The sequence below is a fragment of the Apaloderma vittatum genome, unplaced genomic scaffold (genome assembly GCF_000703405.1).
Source record: "Apaloderma vittatum isolate BGI_N311 unplaced genomic scaffold, ASM70340v1 scaffold16827, whole genome shotgun sequence".
NCBI classification, from domain to species: domain Eukaryota; kingdom Metazoa; phylum Chordata; class Aves; order Trogoniformes; family Trogonidae; genus Apaloderma; species Apaloderma vittatum.
In genome coordinates, this window is record NW_009724733.1 from 80872 (window position 1) to 97303 (window position 16432).

Sequence of the window (16432 nt, forward strand, 5' to 3'; positions counted from 1 at the left end):
AAGCTCATAAAGCTTGGCTACCTTTACTTCTATTTATTTTTTACATTGAACTCCAAACAAATTGTCTGAGTATCCACGATATCAACAGAGGTGCCACAATAACCAGCCTACCAAACCGATGTCTACAAGTGTAACCTCCAGAATTAATTTAAAAAATAAATCCACTACATTTCCTTACATCAGGTTGTTCTGTTTAACTGCTGTACACTCAAGTCCTGAGATAAGATCTGTGATACTCACTCTACGGTAGGATACAATACTGAGCTAAGCTTTCCACACCAATGAAACCCGTGAAGTTCACTGGTCTACACGTATGACTAAATAAAGCTACGCTTAAGCCCCTCCAAGATTTGGGCTGTATCCATATGCATAATTTTAGTGACTTGTGTAAAGAAAATTCTCACTCTCACAAGCAAGCTAAACTGAAAAGGAGCCCATGATTTGTGCGATAAATATAATGTAATATTTACTGCAGTCTCCTAAATGAAGACATGGGTCAGCATGGCACTCTCAAATGTTCTACAGGCTTCCAGTTCTTGAAAAGCAGCTTTTCTGTTTTGCTTTACTTGCTTTCCTCTCTCCCCACAACTTCAGTCCAAATTAATATTGACTAAAGGTTTTTTTGTTTGGTGTTTTTCTTTTTTTTTTTTACATCCCTGAACTCCAGTTCTGGAGGAAAGAAAAAGAACTACAAAGCATGACAACACAGAAAAGTCATACCTCTGCACACTCCTTGGGGAAACAGATTTTCTCAGCATACATTTTCAACCACAGTTTAAGGAGCAAGTGCAAGTTGTCATACCTCCATCCTCCAAACCACAGGGAAAAACCAAAACAACAAAACAAAACAAAACCCACAGAAGCCATCTCACATGGAGTATTTACAAGTTTGGTTTGATACACAGACATTACTTTTCGAATCCTGAAAACGGAAATGCTGACAAACTTAACTACAGCAATGGGACTGGTGCTGCTATAAATCAACCCAAACAAACCAACGACATAATTACCTTCCGATTATTCTGTTTATCCATCCTGAGTCTTTTCCTAGGTGCTTCCTGAACTTCAAAATCTTCTGTAGGTTCCTTTGTCCTCTTTTTTTGGTTTCTTTTATTTCCATGTAAGTTACCTTGGGATGGGGGATGGGGGAAACTTACATGAAAAATAATCTAAAACCCACTTTCAAATTATTTTGAACTGATCTAGTTATTTTAAGTAACTTTTCTTTCAGTCATTACTTTTAAAACATGGTTAAACATTAACACAGTTTGACCTCTTAATGCTTAAGGTCTTGTTTTCTGGTGCTGAAGACTAACTAGAACACATCCAAATCAACTGCTTCATACTCAAGTTATTTTAAAACAATGACTCTACCTGTATAAGCACTAGTTTAAGAGGTGAATATTACTGCCCAATACCTGTTTCATCTTGTCAGGCTGCACAAGGTTGAACTATAAAACTTCTAACTCTCCTGCCACTCTGTAACAGGGTCTAATCACTGATACAAATTTCTTAAGTCTCCTTTAAGCTCTCCAGACCATACAGATGGAAATACTGGTGACATCTATTAAGGGGCCTCTGAGGAAGACCCGGTATCACTAACCGTACAGATTAATTCTCTCTTTCCGGTACGGCAGTTCCAGACTCTCTCTGGCAAGTTTACTCGTATTTTACAGGAGACCATGAGATCCCTTTCCTCTGTGAACCAAAATCCTAAGAACAGAATCACATTGGTCATTTTAAACCAACGGGCTCATTCACGTATTCAGATGAACATTCACCGTAAAGTTCAGGCAGCTGCTAAATTACAAGAGGTCGGTGACCCACATACCCTTTCCACAGGCTCGGCTATTGTTTGCACTCGCTCTACCTCAAAATCATAGGTGAAGGTTTAGGAAGTGGTCTGTTTCATCAGGATGAAATTACAACATTATTGCGCTTTCCAGCACTCTCTAGTTTATGAAGCTACGAAGTCTTATCAGCATGAAGATTGCAAGCTCCAGGGGCACACACGTGTTAACTGAGCATTGCCCTACAGCTACAAGCATTCTACTCCAGTGGGAGCAAAGAGCTGCAAATACTAAAAAAATAGCGACTTGAAAATATAATCTTCAAATTAATGTTCTTATCTAAACAGTCTAGGACGTATTCTAATATCAGACTCTTAATCCACAAAGCAGACTGAAATGGCTCCAGGAGAACCTGCTACTTACAAAAAGCCAGCAAAAGAAATCCCACAATATTCTTCCAAGTTTAAGGTAGGAGGATTTGGGTAGGGGAACGATTGAACTGACATGTTTCCATCTGCAGATAACTATAAACGTACACAATATATGTACTAGAAACACCTGGTACAGGTACAATTTCAATTACATTTCTTGCAATATGACACTGAGGAAGGTGAACAAAATTCAGCACTACAGTGTTTAGATATTTAATTTGGGATCCATTAAAAGTCTAACGTCAAGGAAGACAACATCTGAGATAAAAATAAAGAGATTATGATACGTGGGCGATTACATAAAAAAATACACTCAATAGCTACTTATAATGATGAACTATTTGCACACAACACAAATTTCAATTACTTCTGGATCTTGATCTCCTTTTAGGTGAGTCTTGAAACACTTTACGTTTGGCCTCTCCAATATTCTTCAATGATGAACCTTGAGAGATACAGAATGTGTGTTTTTTTTTAAACTGATATCCAAATATTTGACACTTAAAATTTTAAGTTAAAAACTTTTCAATTTTTCACAAAATGATGTTATTTCACACACACACAGATAATTAACAAAACTGACTGCCATTTTTATACAAATTTTTCCAAGTCTCACAAACTTTCAAACACTCCCTCTCATTCTTGTCATTGCCCAAAGCAGCACCTGTTGGCTTCTAATACTTTCATTAAATCTTCTTACAGTGCCATAAAGCTATTTAAATTTGAAAAATGATAGCCAGTTAAATTTCATAAAGTTCATGCAAATGTCAAAGTACCTTCCTTCCTCCTTTCTCAAATAAGTGAATCCAAAACCCGTCAAATATTTTGCAAAATAATTGAGACCGTTTATCAATACCAAACGCCAGACGACAGCAACAAAAAAAAATTAAAGGAGAGATTAAAAAACCAAAAAGTGTTTGCTATCTTGTACAATGTCCTAAAAACTTTGAGTAGCACAATAAAATGCCAAACAGCTGAAAGTTTCAGAATAAAGTTTGGAATACTTCTTCCTGAGTTGCTGATGATGTGAGGTAATATACTTTAGGTATACATGAAGAAAAGGTGTAGCACTGATTAAACTTTTTTTTTTAACTGTCTCCTAACTGTTCTATAAAAATCCAGCTCAAATTTTCCTCGGAGTAACACTTGGTCTTCCCTTCCCACCATCCACTCATAACAAGCAGTGGATGCAATGGCAGCTGCTTATGGGCAGAAGAAGAATGAGAAACCAGAAATCTCTAAACAGCAGAAGGTTTACATAGAACAACTTTTCAGAACAACGAGCAAGAAATGTAGACTTCGTGGGTTGCGTTTATTTTAACCATTGGCATTCCTTCGCTATTGGCACAAACACCAAGAATTAAAACTGGAAAACAGTGCAAGCTGTTTTCCCGACAGGTCTCAAATATGTGCTTAGTTTAACACCACTATGTATATCAAATTTAGTTAGAGTACACTAGCACAGTTTTACGTTTACCAGAGTCTTCTTCAGATTTGGGAGAGGTCACTATGGCAAACTTTGTGTTATAGCGAGCTTTCTGTTTTTCACTAAGCATGTTCCACTGCGATTCGAGCAATTCTTCAATCTCCTCACTCGAAGCATCTGGATGTTCAGCAACCACCTACACATGCAGAAATAGGGTTGTATTAAAAAAGGGTGACCACTGAAAGGAATGGCGTACATGCTTCTGTGGATTTGGAGAACTGGAGACAAACAAGTTGTCTAACATTTCTGCTGCAGACAGAGCTAGATTAAAATCCTCTGTATCCAGTTTTTCTTTGAATAACCACTTCTCTCCGTCTCTCTAAAAAAATAATCTATTAGCATATTCAGAAGTATCAGGAATAATTTTGGAAGCATCTATTTGCCTTTTAATATTAAAAAGATGGAGTAAGTATAAATTTTGCCTTAAGGTCATTAAAAAAATTTTCTATTATTTCTTGATGAAGTTTAACTCTATACCACACAAGACAGATGAGCAATATTGGAATATATGCTTGCCTACAAAGACAGCCATCAATTCATAGGAGAACTCATTAAACATAGAACTCATGAGACCTATCTTAGCAGAGAGATTTACACAAGCTAGCGTCTGGTGCAACGTTTTCCTGCATTAATTCATCATTTTATACTATGTATACGAGTATAAGGAACTCAAAAACTTGTCCATTCTTTCTTAACAATATGAGCACGATAGATAATAGCTATCAAGGCGGAATTTAAGAGTGTTTCTTGAAATTTATTCAATGTAAATAGAAAATCCAGTATTAAAACCAAAGAAAAAAATCCTCCCAAACTCCTTCAGTATTCTCATACTTCTACTTAAGAAAAACCAGATTTGATTAACTATAGAAGTCAGAAAGCTCGGAGATTGCACAACCTACAGAAATGAAAGAGTAGCTTTAATAACTACCCCTTTCATCTCATTACCCAGCATCCTCCAAAATCCTGTTACTGGAGTGATGCAAGCAATACCACAGAATCATGGGGCAAAATAAAAACGAGGCCAACAAAGCCCAGCATTCAAACAGTGACACCACTCAATAGAATAGAAATACAAATATTCTGTGCTAAGTGAAAATTATTAAACCTAATTTCTTAGAACTTAAGTGTCTTAAATTGCATTTCCCATTGTCAAACAAGATATAAGCGTGACTAAACCTTCTCCAGGAGTTAGAATCTTGTAGCACCTTCCTTCCACTGGGACTATTCAGTGTCTAGTAGGGAAATGCATGCTGTAATTTTTCCCCTAGTAGAGTATTAAGAGTTCTCTTGCTTCTGTACGGCAAAACCCGTCCGCATAAAGCTTGGAGAATATTACTACCGCTGGAGGCCTCTACTCAAAAGACGTCTGATTAAAATCCAACAACCCTAGCAAATTTATTGAGAGGGGAGAATGTAGATAGATCGACAAGATACCTCTCCCACAGATTTCACCTCTTTGGAAAGAGAATTTAGCACTAATTTTGACCATTGCTGCTAAGTACATAGTTCATTGTGCTCGACTAGGGCACAGAGTTACTTAATTCTCTAAGAAACAACTAGCTTTGTTCGCACAAATGAGACACAGCTTATTAACATCACCTCCAGTCTCACCAAAATAGAAATAAAACCATCTCTCATCTGTCTGTGAAACAACAAGCAAAAAGACCCTTGTAATTCTTAATGTTTAAGAGATCCTTGCAACGAAGGCCTCCAAGGAAAAGCCCACCCATCTTCCCCAAAGTTGTCATCCTCAAGTGTAATACTCCGTCCTGGCATACATACTGGAAATGATACATCCAGTATCTTGATGTACATGAAAATCCTGCACTAGAGGTACTTACTCTAACTATGCTACAGAACACACAGATGACCTTTTCTTGGATGTAGAAATTAACAGCTGTGGAAAACACAGTAATTGGACCAGGGACGTCCTAGCTCATCCAAGAAAAGCGTATTACTTCGCTCTTATTTGTCGTGATGTTCAAAAACTCCTTACGCATGCAGAAACCTTGAAGTGTACACCTTGTGAGTGAAAATATTTCTTCATTTACCTCAAAACAGATTCAAGGCCCAAAACAATGGATTATTATAAACCGTATAACCGTCTGCCTGTCACTGAAGGATACCTTTGTCTCAAGCCAAACACTCCCTTCTAGTGGATTACTACAGTTATATTTCACAGAGGAAGCGTCTAAGAATGCCAATAGCTCAAGATATATCTTTACTCCTTTAGTAACAGCACAAAATACCTAATGCGTCATTACAACCTTGAAAGTGCTCCAAGCTTTCAACACCTCCCTCAGGGAAGCATGCCTCTCAAATCCATCATTTCCTCCAGCAGCCATTATTCATTTCTAAAAAATTCAGCTATTCCTCACCCTCCTGTCCCCAGAAAAAGTAGAACACAAAATAGTAATTTATAAAACCAACCCAATATATGAATCCCACTACTGTAGAAAGCTGGACTCCAAGCAAGACACAGCAGAAGGGATTTTACTTCTAAGAGAGCTCATGATTATTAGAGGCCCCAAAAGAGAAGTCTTCATTCATTCTTTTCCATTCACATTCATCCCTTCCCAGGTGTGGAGCCCAGAAAGCCCCTTCTGGATCCACAGTCTTCCTTTCTTCTACGTTTCTACGTTCAAACACTGAAGGAGTCATACACTAAATTCTCAGATGCCACCAACACAAGTAGTTATCCATCATTATTGTCATTCCTTCTGAAGCATCAGAACACCTAAAACAACGAAACAAACGCTTGGATGGAAAGCAAACCACGCAAATTGAACCAGATAAGCATAGCAGAAGGGGAAACTCCCAACACCAATTCAGGTACTATTTCCACCTTCTACCAAAGGCACGAATCTGCCACTTTAAAAGCGACATGACAGGCTGGAGGTGTTAACTGAACTCAGGTAACTCAGGTTCTGTGCAAGAAGCCTGAATATCTACAACAGGATGTATTTCCCCACTTCATCAGTTAACTTCAAATCAAGAAAAAAGGAAAGACAGGTTCTGCTGTCCTGGTTGGCCAGAGGGACTGGCACCTGCAGTGACCTGGTATCTGCAGTTTTCAAAACCTACTTCTGTTGTACACACAGGAGGGCTTCTGCGTCTGTTAGATCACACAGTCAAGTGGCTTGGGTTTTCATGACTGATCCTATTAAAAGGTATTCTAGGCAGAAATGACAGGATGTCCTCTCTCTAAATATAGGTAATATTTTGAAATCTACTTCCTTTCAATTAAAACTGTACAACATTAGCTACTATCATCACTGTGATTTTTCAAGTTTATACAAGTTTTTCAATTTCGTGAAATGAACTGAAGACAAAGCAATTCCTCAGCATCAAATATTGCAATAACCTTCCTATTTTCCATCTATTAATTTGAGAATTACAGTATAACCACAGGAGGGAATGAAGCTTGATAACTGGCACAGAATATAGAAATATAAAATCAGAGACTCAGCGTTGTCTCCTCTGTGGTAAGATATGTTTGGCTAAGAGTCCATAAATCCAGACATAGTAATCTCATTTCTTCCAGAGAAGTAATTTCGTATCTGCCAATATTGCACAAGACTTCTTGCTACCTACGTTAAAAGCCAAGGAAATTCCCCCTTGCCACTGTACGAGACAGAAGGTTACTGACAGAAGAAGTGGAAATAGAACTCAAGTCTCTCAAACATGAGACAAAAATTTTTGCCCATTCATAATGAGTATGTCAAAATCTGTACTTAACAGTCTGGCTACAAAATGCTTCCCTTTCTAGAGCCAGCAAACTGAAGTGTCAATGCTTTTCTCAATTTAAGCAAAGCCACTAAAAAGTACACATAACGTCGTGTTCATTTGCATTCTCTACATGAGCTTAAGTTGAAATGACGTAAAATAATCCTAAGCTGAACCACAATTCAGTGGCTTCCATACAATAGAATCTATTTTTCTTTATAAAGGTCACATCTATTAACACTTTCTAACACAAATATCTTACAATCTTACAATGGAGTCAACTATTCAGTAGCTAAGGAGTGTGACAAAGTCTCTACTAAGTCTCCGGTCCTTCTGTGGGTATTATGGAACAGTACAATTACAAGAAAATACCAGAACTCAGGTTCTTTCAGTGCACAGAATTGTACTACAATGGACTAGAGGGTTGTAAGGAAGAAAAACGATGGTGCTGATTTTGAAGTACAGAGCTAGAACAGCAGCACTGCTTTTACACTTGTAACAGTCTTCCTAAGAAATCCTGAGGTCAAGGTATTCATTTATTCTACCGTGTCTTGGAGACTAATCCTCTCAGGAGGACCTACCTTCTGTCCCAGCAGACTGCATACTGACTGATTTTCACAAGCATTGGTAACCAGCTTCTTCTGAAGCTCAGCAAGAGATTCTAGGTTTGCAAAGGGATTTTTTTGTGGAGTTCAAAGACAAGGGAACACACTGAAGGAATTCAGCCATATCTTCAGAAAGAATGTACAAGCTAACTACAAGCAGATTACCATAAATAGCATAAACTTCGTTATACTTGCCTGAGCATGCATATCTACTATGTTTTATGTACATTTTTTAAAAAATGGCTAATATAAAGATTGTGTAGGAAGATACTAGCATGACTTATGCTTGAAGTACACTAGCGATACCACTCTTGTTTAAATTGCTCATTTGCTTTCCCTTCTTCCTGTATTCCTGCCCAGACTAAGATTTCAATCCCAGATTATTATACAGTAATATCCAGTTGTTGTCGAAATTTCTTTAAATACAGAAATGAGAAGAAGCAATCAACAACAATAACAGCTAAAAAAAGACTCACCTCATCTCTGTGCTTCTGACAAAAGACCAAAAACTGAGACACTGCATCGCCCTTCCTGCTTCGTGGAGTAGATGCTGGAGTCTTCTTTCTACTGAGAGGGGAGCCTATCCCTCTTTTGGATTCTGCCTGTTCAGATGACTTTTGAGGAGTGGTATTCTTAGTCCCTGACTGACTGCTTTCTTGCGTATCATCAGCGGCAGAGAATTTGGATGTCCTTCTCCTCCTCTTGTTAGGAATGCCAGAATCCTTCATGGATTTCAGATTTTGAGTGGTTTCTTCGTTTGAGTAAGACGACTCCTCTGTCTCCTCTAACGGTTCCACGGCAATGCCAACTTCCTTTGCCACTTGCGGATTAAGGTGAGGTCTGTCCCTAACGTAGATGAAGGTGTACTTGGCCTTCCGCTATGCCCACTGCTTCACTCGCTTGCTTAACACCCATCTCCCACTGCGGACGCAGCTTCCCTGGAACAGGCTTTAACATCTGCAAGGTAGGATGTTGGTGTGAGAAATCTGCCCACTTTGGACTTCAAAATGCCAATGTTAACCCAAAATGATTCCAAGACACTAAGTGCAATGTCTAATTATAATTCAGAGGCTCAAATGGAACTGTATTTGACATTGCCAATACCCCGCAGGAATCAATGCCTAAGCAGAAGAGCACAGATTTTTATAAGTAACAAACAGTGGTAAATCATCCCATTCTTTGCATCTGTAAGTGAAACGTAAGTCTACAAGCCTCTGTAAAACAAGTTGTCTTTAGAGCTTTCAAGCATATATATATCTGTACATAACTGTAACAGTAAAATAAAACGCTGCAAATCTTTTCTGACTTAGCAGACTCTTACCTTTATTTTCTCTGCTTTAGTGAGGGCTTGTTTCGCACTTTCCTGGCATAATTGTTCAAACTGGTCTTTTTCTTTGAAGGGCACAAGGCTCTTCTCAAATATCCAGGCTCGCTCTGGGGCATCTCCGAAAAACTGAACATGGTATTGACGAAAACTTTTTTTCTGTCCTGAAAATTAAAAATGAACGTATTTAAGACACAACTTGGGGTGTTTTCCACAGTTCTAGACTTGGAGTCTTTTGTAAACCGCTATACTTAAAATGGCAATACCACAATACAACTAATTAGCTTTCAAAAACCAACTTAAACAGCCTGAAAGTCTCTGAGCTATAATCTATGAAGTTTGATATAAAAGCCCAATAGTTCAATTCCAAACAATATGCTTTGCTAAATTAACTTAAGGTTACAATTACCCAACAGTGCTTTTCCACTTATATTAACTTACGCATAGGCCTGGATGTTTCTGCTACATTTGAAAAGATTTTTACAGCTTGGAGAGCCTGTGCACTTGGCCTCACCTCTAACTCACCTTAACTTTATCTTTTAATATTCTTGAACAGAAACACATGTACTTCACCTAGTTTTAACACTTGTAATCATCTTAATCAAGCTTTTAAGGAGTCAAAGCAAGAAATGAAAAGGATTTGGGTACTGGTAGAGAAGGGACAGCAGGTAAGTAAGAGAACAATTCTGAAATCTAGAGAAAAAACGTTAGTGTAAGATTGTAAAGAGAAGTACTGCCTCACTGTACTAAGATAGGCATACAACCTTGTCCTTCTACCGATCTCAGTTATTCTGCAGTGAAGGGGGAAGGCAACACCTTCAAAATTTAATTTCCTGGGAGGAAAACAGGTGAGAACATCTACCCGGTGACAATAATGAACAGTCCCAGTTCTCCATTACAGATGTCTTCAAAGCAGGTTCAGATTTTGCTAGGTTGGTCATACACTGCGTGTCTTCCACCTTAATCAGCAAATACATCTGGTTGATTGCTTCATGCACCATTATTAGTGGGGTTTTTAGACTTAGAACTTTATTTTCATAATTACTGAGCCAGTAGTTATTTTTAAAGGGGCTTGATCTTGTCTCAAGATGTTGCATCTGCAACAGTAATATAAAATCAACCTAATTAATGGTATGTGCATAACTTTTATTAACTATCACATATGTCTTTATAGAGAGAGATATACAAAAAACCACGCATGAGAGATACAAGAACACTAATGACTTCTGAGGTCAGATATGAGACTGTAGAGGAATGGCACAGGGAAAGAAAGCTCTTGGGACTTTATCCATCATACATCCAGTCCAGTAGTCTAATACGTGTTTCATTACTGCACAGTCAGGAGCCATTCTCTGGCACAGCAATTATTTTGTCTCCATTAAAAAAAAAAACAACTTACTTAACTATGGACTACTGAGCTTCAGTGACTTAATCTGTCTATGATGAAATAAAGCACAATTTTTGTGTTCTACCAGGATTTCCTGGCTGCAGAGAGATGGCACAGATTACATTTCGTACCACCTGTAACAATCTGCTTCTGAGCAGCCAGCAGCCCAGTTCCAAGCAGACACAGACATGCTATTCCTTCTACAATATAATGCTGGACAGCTCTAACTGTCTAATTAAGGAGTCTAAATAATAGTACCTACTACTAAAATCACTGAACCTATCTGTGAATTTTCAGGTATCATCTGTGGGCTGAATTCACATCAACGTTCCTGGATAAAATAATGGAATTTATTCAGGGTTGTTATATACAAATAAATAATAATCCCAGAACCCCCAGCTACTGAAGGTTCTGAAGAGTGTTCTGGGGAATCATTACTATTACTTGTTTTCTTCTGTATCCTAGCATCTGTGGTTGATCAGAGACAATATTGAATTAGATGGAGCTTTAGTTTGACTCAATATATGCCTTCTTACACAAAAGTGTACATCCCACAACTTGGAAGTTACAAACTTTTGTAAAGCTTCACCATCTGGATTGATGAAATCAGGTATTAGCATCCAGAAATTCAGATTGTTTTAAACACTGTCAATCCTAACCCTAGAAATGAGAAATGCAGAGAGACCCAGCTGAGTACTTCTGCAACTCCTGGTTAAAAGAAATTCTCTGCTTGGAACAGGGGACTTTTGATAGTGCTTTAACAGTAAATGGTAGGTGGAAGATAATACAAGACTGGAAATACATACTGATGGAAACACGCACATCCATGAGCATTCACCAGCTATTATGGCTGCCCAGACCTAGTCGAACCTCCCAAAGTGAAAGGCAGGGCCCGAGCCAGCTCCAGAGCAAGTGTCAGAAACTACCATCGTCCATATTACTTCAAAGAGAAGAAAGTTTACATCCCAAAGTATGTGGGCCCTTCTTTCTGTTAGTACTCCACAGGTTGCATTCAGACATTTGACATTACTTTTTGCAAGATCTGTTTTATACAGTTTCTTATAAAAAGCTACCCCAGAGATTCTTGATAGTGAAGCACAAACCATGCTCCTTTCAAGGAAGTGTGATTCTGTAACTCAGTCAGGAAAAAACAACAGCCTTGTTTCTCATTCCTATGAATGAGATAACACCATTTCTCCAGGCAATCCCCCATCTTCACCATCTTCATCTCTTTCAAGATCTTCTTAATATATAATCTAAATACTCATCGCTACTATGCTCTCTTCTTCCCAGAACAAGTGTTTCTACTTTTTCTTCTTTGTATGCAACTTTATTTAAGGCCAGTTGCTAGGTTCTCCTTTAGCTCCTCCTTGTCAGACTAAAGAGCCCCGGTTCCTTCCATCTGGTAGACTCCTAGACTACTGTTCATGCTGTCCTCAGAACCTTCTCTGGTTAGTTCAAGTTTCTTGAAATGCAATGGCCCAAACGACAAAATGAACAAAGTACTCTTGCTGAGGCCATGCTGCCACTCTAAAAAATCAAAGTATCTACTTCACGCTTCTTATAAGCAGCACTACTAATTTACATCTGCATGACTTCGGTCTTTTTGGAGAGAAAACTACGATAGGTTACTGCATGTCTCAGATTCCTTTCTGCAAAAATACAGCTTCCCACTCATTTCCCAGCTCGATCACCTACCACTGTAAAAATGCAGCACTTACTCCTACTGAACTGCGTTTTTTTTCAGACCACACCTCCAAAGTGACAAAAATTCTGATTTCCAATCCTACATGTTTACAGTCCCTCCACACTGGAAATTTGTAATTCCATGCAAATTTTATATGCATATTCCAGTCTGTTCCCTCAATTCAATCCTTGAAAACTACATTAAAAAAAAAAAACCACACAAAACCACTCCTCTCGCAGACTTTGAAATATATAGTTCAAAGTTACTGAAATCTCTAGTGGCAAATAACTGTCATACTCTGTTCATAATAACAGAAGTTGATACTTTCACTTGATTTATTAAAATACATTAAAGCATTTAGAAGCATAAATATCAAAACAAAGGTATGTGGCTCCTACTTTGACTTGAACTTAATGAGAACTATTAAGTTCTCGCTTTTCTCCTTAATCTGCAAGTGTTCTGGATTCTGTTTCCAGGTTTTCTAAACTTTCACAATGTTTGGCATAAACACAGTAAAAAAATTGTTTACAGTGCTCAGCTGGAGTTAAAACTAGTGAAGGGATGCAACAGGCAGCAAGAAGATTTTCTGTAAACACAACAGCAGGGAAAGAAAGGCTAAAGATTGCTCACTGGGGCAGGGGGCTGGGTGAAAAAGGACACAGGCTGGGGTTCTCTAGGGCTTTTTTTCCTCAGGTTTTTGTTTGCTTTTTAAATTGGAACATCTGCCCCCAAGCCTTCAGGTCCCTTAGTACAGTGATAATGCCTGCAAGGCTGATGAACTACCTACAGCATATTACAAAAAAGTCAGGGAGCACTTAATCAAATTGGACATCTGTGAGCTAAAGGGACCGTACGAGATGCCTCAGAAGGAGCTCAAGGTGTTGGCCAATGTGATTGCAAGGCTGAACTCTAGAATTTTTTTTGCAAGGTCACAACCATCAGGGGAGGTAACACCCAACGTCAGGGAAAAAGCAAGCACTGCACCTGTCTTCAAGAAAAACAAGAACAACCTGGGGAATTACAAGCTAGGCTTACTAGCTTACCCTCAACACCTACAAGATTATGAGACAAATTCTCCTAAAAGACATGTCCAAGCACAGGAAAGACAAGCAGGTGTCTGGGAGCAGCGAGCACAGACTCCCCAAGGCCCCGAGCAACCTGCTCTAACTCGGAAACGATATGACTTCCAGAGGTTCTTTACAACCTGTATTACTTTATCATTCTACGGCCAGCACAAATAAACCTCAACAGTTTCAGAAGAGAGATGCAAATAAAGATTAACAAATCATACAGATTTCCACTTTAAAATTTCATTAATACCTGGCAGTCCTTGCGTTTGGAATCAACTAATGTTGTCTGTAGCTATGAATGCTGATTCTATGAATCACTGAAAATTTAGCTGCCTGAATTACAGATTGCTTTTAGAAAGCATAATCATCAGGAGTATTTAATTCCCATTAGTTTTCAATAAAATTTTTAGGCCACATCACTTTTCCACGTATTTCCACAAAAACAATGGAAATTACCATGAGGTAAGTTTTTTAATACGACTTCACGCTGTTTCATAAATCACAATTTTGCAATCTTCTGGAGAATGTTCAGAATTAATAAGATAGTGGAAAAAAAGCTCCATCTTCTATATGCTCACAGATAGTGTTTATGTGATTTTAACATTCCTTTCAAAAACAAGGAGCTGATTCAGTTACTGATGCAGCTGAACAGATGAAAAAAGAACAGAATTTTCAAAAAATAAGGTATACCTGAAGAAATCTGAATATTTGTAGTATCACTGACATACCTTTTAGTTTAGTATAGGAATGGAGAACAGGATCAGAAGAAACCATACAGGGCCACCATGGAAAACCAGACACTTTTGACCACACTAGATCTCCTATATTAAATTTCAACAGATGGACTTTGTCTTCTTTGATGGTACTTTGAGCTGGATCTCTCTTAGCAGGACCCTTAAAAGATAAAAAGGGAAAAAATAAAAAAACTATCACCATATTTCTTCAGATATTCATTACAATTACAAAATAGCAGAAGAAAATAAAAAACAAACTCCAGTTCGTATACCGTTTTAAGTATTCTCATTATATGTAAAACAGAGTGGTAACAGAAGGAGCGAAATCAGAAATAATTCACTACAATAAAGAGCTATTATGTTTGCTAACAACAATAATTATATTTCATGTGTAATATAAATTTTAAGTAATACTTTTTGTTCTTTCACAGCAAAAAAAAAAATCCAAGTTCCACTTAGGTTTTTTTATTTTACTTAGAAATATAGGCAAATAAGCTGCGGTTTGCCTTTATCTTATTGGGTGACTGCTGAGAGACCATCAGGAAGGCTTACTTTAATTTCAAACACATTAAATGAGCACTGGATGTAGAGGTGGAATTTGTATTTAATGTTATTAATCAACGTAAGTGTTACACACACAAACGTGGTCTTAGATTTAAAATAAATAATTCCCAAATCAGAATAGACTGAAATACTGTAGATCTGAATAGAAACTACATAAATAACCAATTAAAAAAAAAACCCAACTCTGCATCTTTCATCTGTCTTTTTACACACTGAGAATTTGTGATGTGAATCCTTCGCCACATCCTTCTGCAAAATCTTTTTTTTCTATTCCAGTTCTACCACTAAAAGATAGTGAGTGCTCAGCTGGTGCTCTAAAGCTATTTTATCTATTGGAAAACAGTTGCTGAACCATTTCCACTTCAAGGGATAGACCGAACTGCAAGGGAATTTTGCGTTCCCCTGTGACAGACGCACATTTTTAATGCATCATAACAAAGTTCAGCAACACATTTATTCACTAAGTAGAACTATTTCATGAAGTTAGTTACATTTTGTCTTTTTGGCTTCTATTTGATATAAATAATGAATGCCTTTATCTAGGTAAGCATTAACTATGAATGTAAGAAAGCACACAATGTGTCTTATCACAGCTATCTGTAAAAAAAACCAAAAAACCAAAACAAAATAATTTGCTTTTTCATTTTTCTAGTACTAAATTTATGTGCGACATGCACCAGCTCAACATCGAGAAGGCAGATCGGAGCTTCAGACTTTCAGTGGATTTTAATATTAGAGCTGGAGCAAAATTCTGTTCTAACTAATTAAAAGTGGCAAGAAGAAAGACCAAGTGGAAAGAAAAACAAAAGAGACTGGAAATCTAGAATGTTGAAGCAAGTATTTGGACCATTATGTTGAACCAGAGCAGGTTGGGCCACCTTGTACAGAACTTTAAATCCAGAGAAAACCACCACAGCTAAACACAAACAACAAAAATCTTGGACGTGCTGCAACAGCACAGAGACTTTTTTCCTGCAACCCAAAGACAGATGTACACCCAAGCAAAGACCGTAAAGCTTAATGTACTGGGAAATTCTTTCCGCAGAGCTTTCAAAGCTACGCCCGGCGAGCGCGCATGATGCTATGTCATCTGATTGTAAGGGACAGTTACTCATCCAGTGAGTCAGCTTTTCTGATGAATTCAGACTTGGCTCGTGTGCCTCCAGCTAGAGCCATGTTCCCATGCCTCAGGGCTTCTGGCTCTCCAAGGATTCTGTCAGAAAACCCTTCCCGCTGAGCTGGTCTCAAGTCCAGAGCTCTCAACAGACCTTAAGGGATCCAAGCAGATGTGAAAAAATCAAACGTCCCTTCTAGCAGTTAAACCTGACATCAAAAGCTATGCCTAAAAGCTAAAAATTAAGAAATACGTGTGCTGAGGACAAATCCAGAAAAAACCCTTAATCCTAACACTCACAAACCGACTTCAGCATTTAAACTAAATACGTGGGATGAAAATATTTTTCAATCAATCAACTTTTCAGAAATGAGAAGTTACTCAGGATTCTGAATCTCATTTTTAATTTATAAGTCCCTGTATTTTTCAGAAAATGCAATTAGGCTGCAGAGATTTACGACTACAGTTGGAAAGAGAGTTGGCTGGAATAATGAAAAGGCTGCAGCAGCGCTTC

General features: G+C 38.0%; 1 protein-coding gene across 1 annotated transcript in view; it reads right to left on the bottom strand.

Moving 5' to 3' along the window:
• Window positions 1-16432, bottom strand: part of WHSC1 (Wolf-Hirschhorn syndrome candidate 1) — a 58722-nt gene that overhangs the window by 28466 nt on the left and 13824 nt on the right. Inside the window, 6 exon segments of the mRNA XM_009872640.1 lie at window positions 1011-1129; window positions 3699-3843; window positions 8515-8917; window positions 8919-8995; window positions 9360-9526; window positions 14235-14400. Coding sequence (XP_009870942.1) covers window positions 1011-1129; window positions 3699-3843; window positions 8515-8917; window positions 8919-8995; window positions 9360-9526; window positions 14235-14400 — 1077 coding nt within the window.